Genomic DNA, 16,513 nt, shown 5'->3' on the forward strand with positions numbered 1-16,513 from the left:
AGATTGGGTGTCTCTCCACAGGTTCCTGTTCACTGCTCTGCAACCCGCTGTCTAAAACTAATTCTTCAAACAGAGAGGAAGACAGCAGTCAGAGTGGGCTAAAGTAGACCACTAAGAAAACCAATTTGCAGATTATGACGTGTGAAACATGTTTAGAGGTGTTCTACTTCTATTGTGTAGTGCTACTGCATATAAGGCAAGGACTCTCAAATACCTATGTAGTTCAAAATCTGTTGATCACACTAGACCGATTCAGCCCTGATATCTGCTCTGTGATGTCCAGATTTATGAGTGAACTGTCTTTTTGAAATTTGGTATTAGCAATCATCAAACAATACTGATATCTATTCCAATACCCCAACAACAACAACAGAAGTCCTACTTACCTGAAATTGAGAGATTTCTTGTTTTTGGTTACCAGAACTTGCAGACAAACTCCTGTATGCTGTCTAAACTCCATAAATACACTGGCAGCATTTCAGCACCAAAGTGCTTCCAACATATTTGTGCAATGGAGGCAGTGTGCAGGAGTGAGCCTGCAGTCTCTGGATGGATTTGTTCCTCTTCTATCAACCTGTCTTATGAAATAGATGTAGCTTTTTCAACTCTGGAACTTTCCGATAGCATCACACCTGAAAATAATACTGACTGTATCATATCTATCCCAAAAAGCACCTTTAAAACGCAAATTTTGAATAATGTGCCTGGTACTATTTACAGCTCTAGTTCTCTGATATTGTCTTTTATATTGAAACAAAAATGGGTATAGTAACTGAACCATCCCTAATAGCCTTGCAAAGCTTATGGATTGGCCAGACTTCCTGTCTGTGTTCAGGCAAATACATCTTGAAAAGCTCCAATCAACAACATTTGTACTGAACACACTTTGGTCCAGCTTCACTTGAGAAGAAGCTCAAGCTACCAGTGGGCTTTTGTTGTACTGTGAGACGAGGGCAAGGTGAGCCAAGGTACATGGTTGTAGCTTCAGTATAGCACCAGTTTGATCAAAACTGGCCCACATTTCTTTATATAATAAGGAGCAAAGAACAGCATTGAAGGCTTTTCATGAAAGAAGAGATGTTTTCGCATGTTTGCTGACCTGCTTTGGCACGAGTTTGCAATAGTTACAGGTAAGGGGGATTAGTAGTGTGGGTCTATATACCATGGTGGAGCAATCAGCTTGGATGCAGCATTAGTGAAGCAGCAGCTTAATCAGATCTCGATCACATCTATTTTATCAAAACAAGAGCAAAGAGCCTCACTGTAAGCTCCTCTTGGCAGAGAGGACATACAACCTTATTTTGTCCTGTCGCTCTGATTGGCTCGTCATCAATGTGAAAAACAGAACATTTGTCCAATCATCTTCGAGAATTTTTTTAAAGTCCTGCCCTTACCAAATGCTTTCTATGGAAGCTTTCCCAGATGAATACGAAATATATCCATGCGATGGATATGTGAAACAGTCTATCTAGCATGTCAGGTTATACATCCCTACATGAATCGATAACAAATTGTATCGAAACATGAATCGAATCAAATCAAATCTTTTGAATCAGCACTGAATTGAATCAAGCACTCAGCAGTGATATCCTGCCCTACTACTAACACAGTACTGGGTGTCTAGGACTTGCTTTGGTGTCCTGAGGTGCTGGTTTGGCTAAATTTGTAGTGTAGGCTCTTGCATACAGAGGTGAGAGTCCTTAAGTGGTCTGGGATTGATTCTAGATCCTGGTGCTGTTTGGTGCTGTCTTCCCTCACTCTTTCTCCTGATATTTCCTGTCTCTCCTGGGCTGTCCTTTCAAAATAAGACAAAAAAAACCCTAAAAGAAGACTAAAATGATTTACTGTCTTTGGATCTGGATGCAGTAACTGTTGAGGCTCTGGTGTTGCTGATCTACTGAAAATTGAGAGCTTTCAGCTCTGACACAGGGTCCTCTTTAATGTTTTCCTTACTTTAATTAATAGCTTTAATTTCTCCACTGAGCTCATAATTACCTCATTGAATTAAACCTTCATGTTACCCTCATAAACAGAGTGCTATAGAAGCATCTTTACCCAAGCTAGTGTGCTAATGTGGAAATTATCTGAACACAGAGACAGGTAGCATGAACATAGGATGATGTATTGATTGACTCAGTGAAATATCAAGACAACAAATCGATCATTTTGCAACCAAACCTTTGGCTGAAACTCTATCTTATGAATTCACCTTCCAAGTCTGTATGAAACCCTGCAGGAAAACTCCGATCAATTTTCTCACCCACTGAAAAAAACCCTCTAAATTGCACTTCAAGCCCATTAAAATAACCTCAGTCTTCAGATAGTAATCCAATATCACTGAAGAGATGGAGCGGTGCAGCTGTGTCGACCAAAGACTATTAAGATTCATCTCCAGCTGAGGAACCAGATAAGATGAACAGACAGGCAGCCAGTTTGTCAACATAAACCTCTAATGTCATCAACAGCCGATCCAGCCCTGGCGCCAAAACGCCATCAGTTATTCTCCATGCAGGAGAGGACCATACGCCCGTCAGTCGTCACACTCCAAGGTGAAGAATGAAATCATTAATTAGTCCCGACCACATGAACAACACCGTATGGGACCTTCAATTCATCATTTCACATCAGTGTTTGTCCGTCCTTAGAAAACGCTCATTTTCATGTAAATGTGCCATCACAAACAGCCTCAGACACCACTCTGTCCATAAAGGGCTGACTCGCATCAATGAAAGTGACAGGGAGGACAGGTTGATCAATCATTCAACCATCTTATCACCTTTGGAGCAGACCAAAGCTACAGACTGACAGTCACTCCTTTATCGCTCTAATCCGGATAACTTCAGCACTGAGCCTGTGAAGGCAGCACGGATAAATTAGTTTACTCCTACACTGATTGGATTAAAAGCCAGGGGTGGGCCTCGACCCCTCGGCCCCTCACACCACAGCCACTGACGGCTCAGCTTTAATGAACATGTCGGCTTAAATGGAAATAAAAAGAAAGCTTTCCCTGAAACTTCAGTCTTCAAATCCTATTTCCGTCACAACGTATGGAAAACTTTGCCAAATGTGCTCATTGTATAGAAAAGCTCTCTTCAACTTAAATTTATAACCCTTTTACAAGGACTGTTTGTTCCCAATGACTCAACTCCCAAGCCGCACGTCAACACGGCAGCATTTTATATGACAGCTGATTCAATAGTAATCCGTCGCAGGTTAAATGTGAGCCTTGGAGCCCAGCGTCGGCTTTTAGTCTCTGAGGAGTTCAACAGTCATGACTGCAGTGTTTTATAGAAGAAGCATTGAGAGCTGTTAGTCATCTCACTTCTTGGAATTTAGCTACTCACTGCATTTAAAAGCTCTTTATATTCATGTTAAATAGCAAACCATCACTGACTCTGATGGTCTTTGATACTGCATGTTCACAAATTATACTTTTTCCATCAACTTTATGAAGGATGTTATACATTCTTTGCAGATGACGTTTCACAGCAGCGGAGAACTACAGATGGGGGGCAAGGAGTGGTTTTTGCACAGACAAAGTTACCAAAAAGTCCATGTTTGGAGCTTTTTACCACTATGCCAAGCATTCAAAGTGCAAAAATAAAAACATTCTTTATTTATAAGCCTCTTTTGTGTCCTGATAGTGAAATATTCAGACAAACAAAAGTATAGAGAAACGGCAGCAGGTAGGACTTTAAAAAGCCTCCATTTAAAGCCTGGCTGAGCGGTATCACACCACACCACACCACACTGGTGTATGGTCTGGTTTGGTTCAGTACATCTTTGCCATGGTTTAAGCTCATAAAACCTGATCTTGCCAGTTTTTCCTCACCTGTCCGTCCAGCCTTGATCCTTGTGACAAGAAATCCATCTCTTTTAAGAGGTTCAGATCATTTGGCTCAGCTCAGTGGAGCTGAGGCTCCAAAACGGCTCTTCATTTAGTCACAGTTTGGCTTTTTAGAAGTGGATTACATAACAACAAAGGATGGAGAAAAGGAAACTGCCACTCAAATGGGAGCTAGCTACCGTGGCTCACGTTAAAAAGTCGTTTTGGCTCGTTTGTCGACAGCACATCATTACTCAGCCACTTACCCTACAAGGTTTTATACAACTGATGTACATCACTGTTTCAGTTAAAGCATATTTGTGACAAAATGAGGATTAAAAGGGGCTTAGCTAGCTTTTCAGCTCAGTAAAAGACTGCTCAAAACTCTCATCTCCCCTCATCTGCTAGATGATGGCAGGACTGAGTCATTTGTGATAAACAGATCGCCTCCACGCCTGGTAAATCAGTTAAACTTTGTGAAAAAAATCACTTTTCTGTAAGTGTAGGGGTCATACTCAATGTATGTAGAAATTTTCTGATGATAATTATCAGATAAAGGTCCACTTACAGCTCTAAAGTACTATATTTTCTCATCTATCCCCCACTACCTGCCTCTCAGCGGGCGTTCAGGATCATGTGATTGCACACAACCAAGAGAAAAGTGCAGTACCTTTGTAAAGACTCTCCATCTATTTCATAAGACTTCAGCAGGACATGACTGAATCCATCAAAAGCTAAAAGCAAACTCCTTTGCAATGTTTACTTGCAGTTTTTGATCATTAAAGACAACACATTTCTGAGTATTGTGGGCCTATGACTTTTGTTGCTTTAGTATTCAAACAGGAATAAATACCACTTGATTTTGACCAGTATCTGGTATTGTGATAGCCATAGACATATATAAAGCCTACATATTGGGGGGGGGGAGCTGCTTATACCAGACATAAAGGACTTCTGTGACCAAAACTTCCTTTTCAAGCCCTCAGGCAGACTAGCAACTAGAGAGGCAAAAACTGACTCCAAGCAGGAAGACGACATCTCAAACTGAATTGTTAGCTACATTCAATGTAAATGTCTATTCATAAATATTAAAAAATGGTAGATTATCATCAGATTACAGACAGAGGTTCCACTGTTGCACATTGCTTGATGTCTCTTTTTGCATGCACATGGATTATTTTGCAACCAAACAGACCAAGGCTGTGGTTCCCCAATGATTTGCCTTCAGGCAGACAAGGTCATTTGTATGGTAATGTGTACAACCACACTACAACTGCACAACTACCAAGACACTGGAACTAGTGATAAAGAGGTTATTTTGCATGTACATGAACATAGTGTGCTTGCAGGGTTTTGGCTTGACTTTTAGTTGTGCCTTGGGCAAAAAAAATCTGAACACCACTGAACCAGGACATGTTACAACTCAGACTATGGCTCTCCTGATTTTAAATCTCTTGCCCCTTCCCTACAGTTTCTGTACTCATCAGAAGAGTCAGTCTAAAAAGGGAAAATAGTAACAGAAGTTGGATGAATACTAGTACAGGTGTTGATGCTTCTGTTTGTATCTGCCTGTTTTATTGTTGTCTGAGCCATAGCAGCATTGTAAATGGGGGCACTCCCTTAATGTGTTTCCTGAGGATTTGGATAAATACATGAATGAATGAAATTAATGATCCATTATTGCTCTAATCCTCCCCACACAGCCTGACGAGGACAGCCGTCTGTGCCACTGGCTTTTTAAATGACTGAATAATTGTGAGCTTGTTTATGGTATTCATTGTCATTTTTATTATTTATGTTGTTAATTGTTGTTAGTGGCCTAATTGACAGATGTGTTCGCTAAATGTTTTGTTCCACTGCTGACTGTAAAGCAAACTACCCTTCACAGGAATAATAAAGACAGCCGTGAACCCTTGTGCATTGATTTGATAGCATTTATGCTAACCCAAAGTATCAGTATGTTCCAGGCAAATTTGTATTTGATGTTAACAAGCAACAACAGTGTGCACTGACAGCCGGCAATACCATGATAATCATATCATAGCAAGCAAAAGACAGAACTCTTTCTCTAAAATAAATATCTACCGTAAAATCTGGAATATCAGTCACCCTGATATATAAGCTGCAGTCATTATTTTGGAGTCTCTCACAGGAATAACATTTCAAACTGTCCTGGTGTAAAAATTTCTAATTTCCATTTTGTTTAAGGTCCATAACGTGCGACTCCATGCAGCTGTGTGGCTCTTCTAGCACCATCTTTTTTAGCTGTATGGAGTTTGTGCATGTTCATGCTACAGTACAGTAGCTGATCTCCCAGCATGAGGTGAGTGTTCAGAGCCAGACTCACAGTCCAGGAGATGTGCTGCCCACCTCCACTTGTCCTCTTGTTGGCTTTTCAATCAAAGTAGCCCTCTACAAAGTTTATTTACTAAACAGCAACCCCCATTTTCTTTTTTAAACACAGGATTGTGACCTAATGAGGGAGAAAAGCTGTTAAAAAGTGTCTCCGTTTACAATACATATGAATGGGAGTAACTTTGCAATCACATACGGGTGATGGTGATGACTCCACATGCTTGCACCTACACTATATGGACAAAAGTATTTGGTCACACCTATTATTGAATTCAGGTGTTTCAATCAGATTAGTTGCCGCAGGTGTAGAAAATCAAGCACTTTGCCATGCAGTCTCCATATAAAAACATTTGTGATACAAAATCGTCATTCTGAAAAACTCAGTGACCTCAAACGTGGTACTGGAATTAGGGATGAGTATCAAAGTCCGGTACGGGTACTAGCATGACCGATACCTACCAGACTGCACGACAACACAGATGTCAATACTCCATTTAAATACCCTGCCTCACCAATGTCACCCACAATGAAAGCCACTTTTCTTATCCCATATTCAACTGGCATCTTCTAAAGAACATTTCTGCAAATCATTTACAATACCTGGACAACTTTTATTCTCCTGCTGAATTTCAACACACTTTCTCTCAGAAGTATAGGTTCAGGCACTGATTAGGCAATGGCACCTTTAAAAAAGTAACGATTTAGCACTGGTATCAGATAGAATCCAAAGAATACCCCACCCTAGCTGTGACAGGCTGCCACCTTTGCAATATGACAGCTCATAAAATTTCATCCCTGCTTGATATTCCACAGTCAACTGAAAGTGATAATATCAGAAAGTGGAAGCGTTTAGGAGCAACAGCAACTCTTCTTTAAAGTAGAGATGCACAGTCACATGGGTTTGACATCAGTATCAGCTGATGTGGGCACATTTGACAAACATCAGCTATAGGTAAATAATGCAGACAAGAGCAGATGTCAGTGGCAGATGTTCATCTGTTTTGTAAAATCAGTTGAAGGCCTGCATTTAGCACACCTAACTACTGACTTAGAGAAGAGATTTCTGGGCAGAAGATGTGGCCTGTTGGACAAACTCTGACCTGTTTTCATGGTAAAATATGAGGGAAATGTTGACATTGACAGAGTGTTGCAGCAAAAGATGTAATGAAAAAGACATGGGCATTTGCTAAATTGTTATTTCAAACACTGGTATTGGCATCAGCCCTGATTTTTACAACCTGCACATCCCTAATTAAATCTTTGTTGTATACACCAGATAGTATCTCATATATTAGAGGTGGGGACTGCAGGGTAACTCACAATACAATACATGCACCTCGTAATAATGATCCAATCATGATACAGGGATTCTGTGATATGTGGCATAGAGTCTTATTGGATTGATTGGTTGAACGTTATGTCTGTCACATCTTTACAGGTCAGTCAGAGCAACATAACATGTGACGTAGCCGCCAGTGAGCTGTGCGCCTGCTCCCTGACCGAGGGAGTAAGCTCTAAAGAACTGCATAACGTTGCGAACCATGGCATCTGTAGACATGTCAGTGCACGACTTTTGTCCTTTTTGAAAAGTAAACAACTCAGTGCTTTTCTCTTTCTTATTAATGCATGTATTTGCTGTAATCCAGTGTCTGTTTTACCCCGTATCATGCTTCTCCTCTTCACTTCTTTTCCCTGCTTTCCAACATTATTACTGTCTTCAACTTCTTTTGCCAACTTGCATCTATTCATGTCACCTTCATTCATATCACAGGCAGCAACATAAGGAGTCATAAGGTAGAGATGATGTGAGTCAAACTGGCATCGGTATCTGCTCTGAGTGCAAGATAAAAAAAAAATTTGGCCCCAGCATAGAAGAACTGTTATTTCTATTGTGTCCCACCCTCATGCATGTCTGCTTGTATTGCTAATACTACAACTGTATTACTGGAATGATTCAATATATTTTTATCTTTCCAGGATAGGATGGGCTCATAACAACCACTATCTGAAAGAGAAAACGGTTTTGAAACATCTCCGTTCATAAATAGTATGAGTCCCACTGCAGCTTTATAGACACAAGTGTAGAAACAGAGTTTCCACACTGCAGTGAAGGACTCACAAATGAAATCAGGAGCTCGGCTGTCACACGGTGACAGGCCCGCGTTGGGAGCTGCAGCAGCAACGCTTCGATGGATGAAGACACAATATGACAGGCAAACAAAACTACAACCTGAGCAGACTGAGGGAAAATGAGAAGTTATTAGAGCAGACTCCACCAATATACAGAGAACCCAACTCCATCTGTAAAATCACTTAAGGTTTAAATAGGTCTACTTATCCAGAGGAGGGGAGAATATCACCTCTCCACGGGGGTAAATGTGTTCTATTGTAATGGTTCACAGTGGGCGATGGCACCAGGGGCCGGTGTGGACCAACAGAGTCAATTCTGACAGCTACTTAACCTCCAGGCCGGTCGGCTTCGGGGGAAGAAAGGCCTCATTTCATTTCACTAGGCATGTGGCAGGTTGTTTGTAAGAGAGGAACAGAAAAACACAAGAAGGAGAGATCACACGGGAACTAAAAAGACAGAACAGGAGTGAGTCGACTCGTGTGGCTAAAAAAGAAAATATCACAGCAGGCTACAGTGAAGGGGCTGTTCTCTCCCGGGCTGCAATGACTTCCTCATTCTTCCGTATTCAAGTCCACCCTGTGCCTCACCTCCTCCTCCAGCAGCCGCCTGCTGTAAAGCCTCCGTTTCAGCACAAGAGCAGGAACAAGACGTTCAACTATTGCACCGTAGTGACAGTTTTGTAAACACATATCCTTCCTGCTGTTGTTGTGAGCATATCTGAAGCTGCTTTTACAGTTAAAAGAGCTGCATCAGCTTAAAGGAAAACCGAGGATCTCCCAGCTGAATGGGGAAACACCCGCAAGGGAGGGGAGGAATGGCAGGAAGGCAGGAAGGCTGGCTGGAGAGTCTGACATCATCTGAGTGTGGGCTTCCATGTTTCTGTGAAGTCTCATATGTGTGCGTGTGTGCATGAATAAACAGTGATTGAATCTCTCTCTTACACCAGCACAAGTGTAGTTTCTTTCCTGCTCTAGCTCAGGCATTCATTATTCTGAGTTTCTGCTGCTGCAGCACACAGCTGCTGCTGCACAGTAGGGCTGGGCAGTACATCAAGATTTAAGATATATCCATATTTTCACAAGAGATATAGGTCAAGACAAACTGTTTATATCGCTATGGTTTATCTTGCCATACCAGGCTACATTTGCCATCTTGTTCATTCATTCCTACCCATCTTTCTCTTTCTGTATCTCCCTTTATCCCTTCACACCCTTGTCAGTTCCAGCAGATGGCTGTCCAACATGACTCTGCTTGAAGTTTCTGCTGACTGAAAAGGTGATTCTTTCTTGCAGCTATACTTTTCTAAATGTTGCTTGGTGCTCTGCTATTGGTGGACTTAAATCAAAGATGCACAATATTGGATTTCTGCCAATATTCGATAGGCTGACATTGCCAAACTCATTTTATCAGACACCTCTATCAAAAAAACACATGATGCTGCTTAAAACTCCAAAAACTTTGCCTCATAAGGTGCAGGATTATGGTGCACTTGTACATCCTGTCCTTACGTATGGCTGAGATATCTGCAGTTAATATCAGTAGGAATGCACATATTGGATTTTTGCAAATATCCCAACATTTCCAAACTTGTTTTAGCCAAAATTGATATACAGACACCTTTTTTTATTGAAAAAAACACCTGGTGTCTGCTGTGCAGAGAGAGAAGCAGGGAACCAGACAGTGTAGAAGTGGTTTTATATTTGGGACTTCATTTAAAGGGATCAGGGCTCACTATGGGTCCCCTTGAGGGTGTAGCACCAGTTGTACATTTTGCCAACATCTAAGGTTGCTATATGATTTATACTGCAGATATGTATCCCCAATATATCGGCTGTCAATATCAACAGAAATCAAAATCTAAAATTTGATATCTGCTGCTTAGGGGTCAACTGACATTGGTTTTCCAGGGCCAAAACCAATAATTAGCAGTTCTTTAGACTGATAACCGATATTTAGAACAGAAATGCATTTATTATGACATGTAAAATGTACATAATATGGCAAATCAGATCAAAAAATGGAAGAAAGTTGACAATTAAGCCCCATCAAAATCAGTTTACGAAACGGCATAAAGCAACACAGCAGAAGCTGGGAACAGGAAGTGGTGCCATACACTTACTGTGTCAGTGGCACCCAAGCTAAAGTGATTGGCTAGTACTTAAATGGCATCTAGCCAATCAGATTATGTTGTTTAGTAGGACTGGACAGTGGAAATAAAGCCAGAAGGGAAGACACACTTTACTATTGAACCAAAGTAATACACCTTTTGACTAACTAACTTTATTGATTATCGGTAAAATAAAATGCTGGTACAGATAATTGGCAAAATGCCAAATATCAATAATCGTTCAGGTGGATAACTAGTTGACCCCAACTGCCAATACCAATATCATGCTGATAATATCATGCATCCCTTAATTAACACTGTGCATTTAATTATTCATTAGGAACCCTGTCAGCTTTCCTCTAAAGCAGCTGTTCTCAACTGGTGGGCCGGGACCCAAAAGTGGGTCATGGATCTGTTTTCAGGGGATCCAATATGTGTGCCCGGACCAAGAATGGGTGCCAAAATCTCCACAAACTGGTGAAGCCATTAAATGGTAAATGGACTTGTGCTTGTATATCACTTTTCTAGTCGTCTGATTACTCAGAGGGCTACCCATTCACTCCGTTCACTCACTGATTCTTATCCCAATTAAACACATCCATACACATTTACATGTCACTGACGAAGCAGTGGGAGCAAACTGGGATTTAGTGTATCCCCCGAGGACACATCGGAATGTGACTGCAGGAGCTGGGGACTGAACCCACAACCTAACAACTGCAGGAGTATCCCTACTGAGCCACAGTCTAGTAGTGGACTGGGCATACATTCATTCATTCAATATTACTCTGACTGTCATAGTGGGTACATTTCGATTGTTTCTCAGTATTTTAACTCATTTATCTCTTTTTCTTGGGGTAACAAGGCTATTTTTAACACGATAATGAGGTAATGGTGCACTCAAGACCCTAACTGGAGCATTTCTACCTTTAATAAATATGAGTAGCTGAAAGCTGCTCTTATTATAATGTGTCTTGAGAAAACATTAACCACCGGTGCTATATCTTGTATGCCTTACCCCTTACGCTATATAAATAAAGTTTACCTTGACTTAATGCTAAGTATAAGGGTTGTTTACAGTATGAACCACTAATGCTAATATTCCTATAAGCCACAATTTAATCTAATTAAAACGTTTGTTTAAATATGGAGTTATTATTTTATTTAATATTATATTTTTTCAGAATAGGTCATTTATTTGTATGCCAAGATATGTATTGTGCACTCAGCCTAAAGGATATCAAGATGTGATTTCTGATCCATATTGCCCAGCCCTACATAGAAGCAAAGAGATGAGAGGAACCATAAGTCCTGTAATGACAGCCAGACCTTCCTGAAGCTGCAACCTTTAAAGCAGCTCGCACACCAAACATCCTCATTGCAACAGAGCAAAAAATAAGACACCCATCCTTAGCCGACGGCAAGCACACCAACCAATCCCAAGAAACTGCAGGAATTAGCCTACACCTTCAAAGGCTGGAATAATACGCGTGCAAAGTTGAAGGGCATTGGAGAAAACGTGAGATATGGGGCATTATGTGAAAGCAGAGCAGAGTGTCTGAAGGCTGGTGGGGCAGAGCCAGTGGGGTGTTGATGGGCTTCAGCATGCGCTCCAAAAAAAACCTGCAGTGCTTCTTCTGTCAAAGCTCTCCGTCCCACCGTGGATTAAAATAACCACAGCACCACACGGGATGGGACACAAACATATCATGACTCATCTCGTGCTTGAGCTTTCAGTGAAGAGCAATCAGGAGAAAAAACATGAAGGGGAAATCTTGAGGCTAGTTAGCTTTACTTCCTTAGCCAGCGCAGCCAGCCGCCACCGCCGCTTTCTCTCTCTGGTCCAGCCTGCCTGCCCGGTCCTACACATACACACCTCTCCACCCTGTGCGCACTCGTCCTGGGACTTACCGGTCTTATGTGCTGATGGTGTCGCTGTGAAGAGACAACAAGTGCGGGGAGGCTGCCGGCCACCGCTCCGCTGCTCCGGGACAACAGCAGCACTGATCTGCACACTTTCGCAGCCATCTCTGTAGTGAAAGCTCGCCGGGAAGGAGAGAGACTGCTGCGGGCGGACCGAGACGCACCGAAGGGAAGAGGGAGGGTGGTGGGCGGGTTGCGGGGCTGGACTATACGGCTTCAGTACACATGCCCAGTGTTGCACCAGTATGCAAAGATAGACCACTTTAGTGCAGGCTAATTCAAAACATGCAAGCGCTGCATGGCATTTGACGCAACACCAATCACTCTTACTGTACTGAAGGTCACTAAGATGTGATTATCATGTCATAAATGCACTACAAGTGTGCACAAAGGGTACAGTACACATCATGTGTGATCACAGGAGACATGGTGTATTAGATAGGGGAGTCGTTAAATTAATTCAGTGTAATCACATTTATCTGGTAATGGGCTTCGGCTTACAATAAGGCAAGCTACACAAAAACTGATCATGAATGAAAGACTTACTGCTATATTAACCTGCACCAAACTGGCCTACTAAAGACGCACAAGCTACTAACTGCTCTCTACCCTACACCAGATTGGCACACTCTGATTTAAAGGCTGAGTTACTGACTGTTGGTGAACCAGGGAACTACCTGTTAGGGTAAGTAGATACTCAAAGTGGCATAGTTACTAAGCATTGAATGGACCTAACTGTTAGTTAATCTCCACACCACATTAGCAAACTTACAATAAGTTTATTACTGGATTAAAAAAAACTGACTCAGTAACTGAGTTAACCTGCATCAAAAAGCTTAAGGTTGTCAGTGACTAAAAAAACTGAGCGTTAACGTGCATTGAAATGGCCTGGTTTAAAGGGTTATAAATGACTCAATGAATGTCAGTTAACCCGCATCTAATTGGCCTAGTTACTGGGTTATCAATGGCTCAATAAATGCCAGTTTACCTGAAACAAATCTGCATGATGACTACATAACTAATCATTCACTAACAACTGATTATTCCACCCTAAAATGTCATAGTTACTGGGTAATTGACGACTTAGTAACCTCTAATTAACCTCTGCACCAAATTGGTATAGTTAGTGGGTTATGAATGACCCAGTAACTGCTAGTTAACCTGCATCAAATTGACCTGGTTATTGGGTTATCACTGGGTTATCAAGTGACTATTATTGGGTAATCAATGACTCAGTAACTGCCAGTTAACCTGTATCAAACTGACCTGGTTATTGGGTTATAAATGGCTCATAAACTTCTAGATAACCTACATTGAGATGGAATAGTTACTGGGTCATAAATGACTCAATAACTGCCAGTTTACTTGTAATAAATCTGCATGGTGACTGTGTATTTGATAACCCCATTAACAACTTTCAAACCATAACAAATTGGCATAATTAACCTGGTAATGACGAAACATCAACCCCCGACACACTAACTAACCCTCACCAAACTGGCATAGTACTATGAAATGAACTACTTACTGCTAGTTAAACCACAACTAATTGGCAGAGTTACCAAGTAACTGATCACTCACAATTTGCTAGTTAACCCACAGCAAATCAGTGTGATGGCTATGAATTTGATGACTCATTAATAGCTCATAACCCACACTGAATGGGCATAGTTACTGAGTAATTGGTTATTCATTGACTGCTAATTAACCTGCACAAAATTGGTATGGATAGTAGGTAAGCAATGACACATTAACTACTTATTAACTCACCCTAAATTGGCATAGTTACTAGGTAATAATAACTGATTGCTAATTAAACAGCATGAAATTGGCATAGTGACTGTATAATTACTGATTCACTTCACTGCTAGTGAATCCACACCTAACTAGCATAGATACTTGGTTATCAGTGACTCAATGCTAATTCACCCACACTGAATGGGCATAGTTACTTGACAGCTAATGGCTGACTGACTTTTAAATTAACCATAACAAATTGGAAGTGTACTACTTACTAGGTAACTGACCACTGACTAACTGCTAGTTAACCAACACCACATTGGCATGGTTACCAGGTAATCAATCACTCACTATGTGCTAATTAGCTCACCCCGAATGGTCCTAGCATCAGGGTAACAAGTGACTGTCTCACTGCTAGTTGACCTACACCAAATTGGCATTGCCACTAGTTGACAAATGATGCATTCCAAATGATCTGATTACAGAAATTCTATAATGATGGTTTAATATGTCATCTGGAATAAAAAGGAAACTTAGAGGAACTTAAGTCGGCTACCTGAATGACCATCTCTTACTAATGTTATTTCCAGCTTCAGCATCAGTTTTTGAAAGAAAATTTAGCACAGCATGAGTGACTAATGGGGCTTTTCTTGGTTTGTTTCAGCATGGAAGTCCTGTGCAGCAGGGGATTTTGCTTTTCCACCCCAACCAAGAGACCTGTTTGAGTTTGTTTGGCTCGTCTAGTGTTGATGATGCAGCATTTTGAGTTGATGATGTTAAATAGTTTCGGTTCAGTAAACATTGTAAAAGTTTACTTCAAAGTTTTTTCTTCTACTCAGTAGGTGTTTCAATGTGCAGCGGTAACTACTACAACACATCCGTTACGCGTCCCTGAGTGATCACGAACTGGTCTGATGTCACTGAGGCACATGTGCATTTGGGTATATTGGGGGTGGCTCAATGCAGCTCAGCGTAGCCCTGCAAGACCAAACTGGTGATGGAAAAGACGATCAGCATGGCTTGGTTTGGATCAGTGCAGCCAAAGTCATAGTGGAAAAGCCATACAGCTGGTAATTAAACCTACACTAAACCTACATACTTACCTGGTAACTTATGAATAACTAACTCCTAGTCAACCATGGACATTTTATGGGACTCAAAATAAGCAAACAATAAATATCATTAAGTAATAGTTTAGTAATTAGAAGCTACCTGCTATGATCAAATTCAGCTAAGAGTTAGCAGTGTCTTTATCAAATTTGATGGGGAAATACTATCTGCCCATTTAACTTAACAACATTTTGAGTAGCCAACCCTATCTCTCAATGCATGCCCTAGTTACCACAAGGTAGAGTCACTGATTTGTTTAACTATGCCAACTTCTGTGTACCATATTTTAAAATGTTCCTGAAGTAATCTGAAAACAGAGACAGAAGACTAAAGGATTCCAGGGCTTCTTATCACCACTATCTCCATTACAACCTCTATTAATAATATCTCTGTGGGAGAGTGTAAGATAGTTGTGGTAAGCCACACAGGTGTATGACAGGAGATAGTAACCCAATGGGAGATAAAACAGGCCTGTACTTCTAGTACAGTATTAGGTTGCACAGATTATTTAGTTTCACCTGCTTTTAACACAGACCTAAAATAATTAAAGAACTAAATCATTATAAAAAGTCTTCAGTATGAATCCAAACCTTCTCATCTGCCATCACAACTAATGATGGGGCTTGCGTGAGTTCATCAATGTGTATGAGTATGAATGCTTCTATTTGACACTTATTTACTGCTGTGATTGAAATTCTCTTTAAATGAGTCTTTATGAGTTACCACTGGGACTAACTTTGTTTAACATGGGCACCCTCTGCTTAGACTCTTGCAGAATTTTGCATTTAATCCGTGTCTTTGCATCATGCGTTCCCGGGGCAAGCTTGTGTACTTAAATACAAGCAAGCCTAAATACTTTAAAATTATTTTGATTTTCTCAGTTAAAGTATGATAAACCCTTGTGATATATTTGTAAAAACTCTTGAAACCAATATGAAACATTTCTAAGGCAAGATTGATTAGTGGGGATGCTGAGCATCCACACTATTGATATTTGCGTCGGCCATTTGGTTTATTATTCTTCTTCCGTGCTGGCTATCTCCTCGTCATTCGACTTCTATGACTTTTCTTATTTCTAACTTTTATCATTTTTGAAATATAGCTATTTTCATGTTATTTTTTAGCTATTTCTATGCTTTTTCAGTCATTGAATGCAATTTTTAGCTACTTTTAGGCCAAAATCAGCTATTTTCATGCTTAATCAAGCTACTACTATGCTTTCCAGCCATTGAATGTCATTTTCAGCTACTTTAAGGCTCTTTTCAGCTATTTTTATGCAATTTTCAGCTATTTCAAGGCTACTTTCAGGTATACTTGTACT

The 16,513-nt window shown here is 40.7% G+C and overlaps 1 protein-coding gene across 2 annotated transcripts in view; it reads right to left on the minus strand.

Moving 5' to 3' along the window:
* mcu (mitochondrial calcium uniporter) overlaps positions 1–12,516 on the minus strand; it is a 154,755-nt gene extending 142,239 nt beyond the window's left edge. The window contains exon 1 of one of the 2 annotated variants that reach the window (XM_041789271.1): positions 12,331–12,516. In XM_041789271.1, coding sequence (XP_041645205.1) covers positions 12,331–12,447 — 117 coding nt within the window. In that variant the 5' untranslated portion in view covers positions 12,448–12,516. The remainder of the gene's footprint in view (positions 1–12,330) is intronic. The other variant, XM_041789270.1, reaches the window with a different exon arrangement.
* Positions 12,517–16,513: the final 3,997 nt, after the last annotated feature.

This window comes from Cheilinus undulatus, linkage group 6 (genome assembly GCF_018320785.1).
Source record: "Cheilinus undulatus linkage group 6, ASM1832078v1, whole genome shotgun sequence".
Lineage (NCBI taxonomy): Eukaryota > Metazoa > Chordata > Actinopteri > Labriformes > Labridae > Cheilinus > Cheilinus undulatus.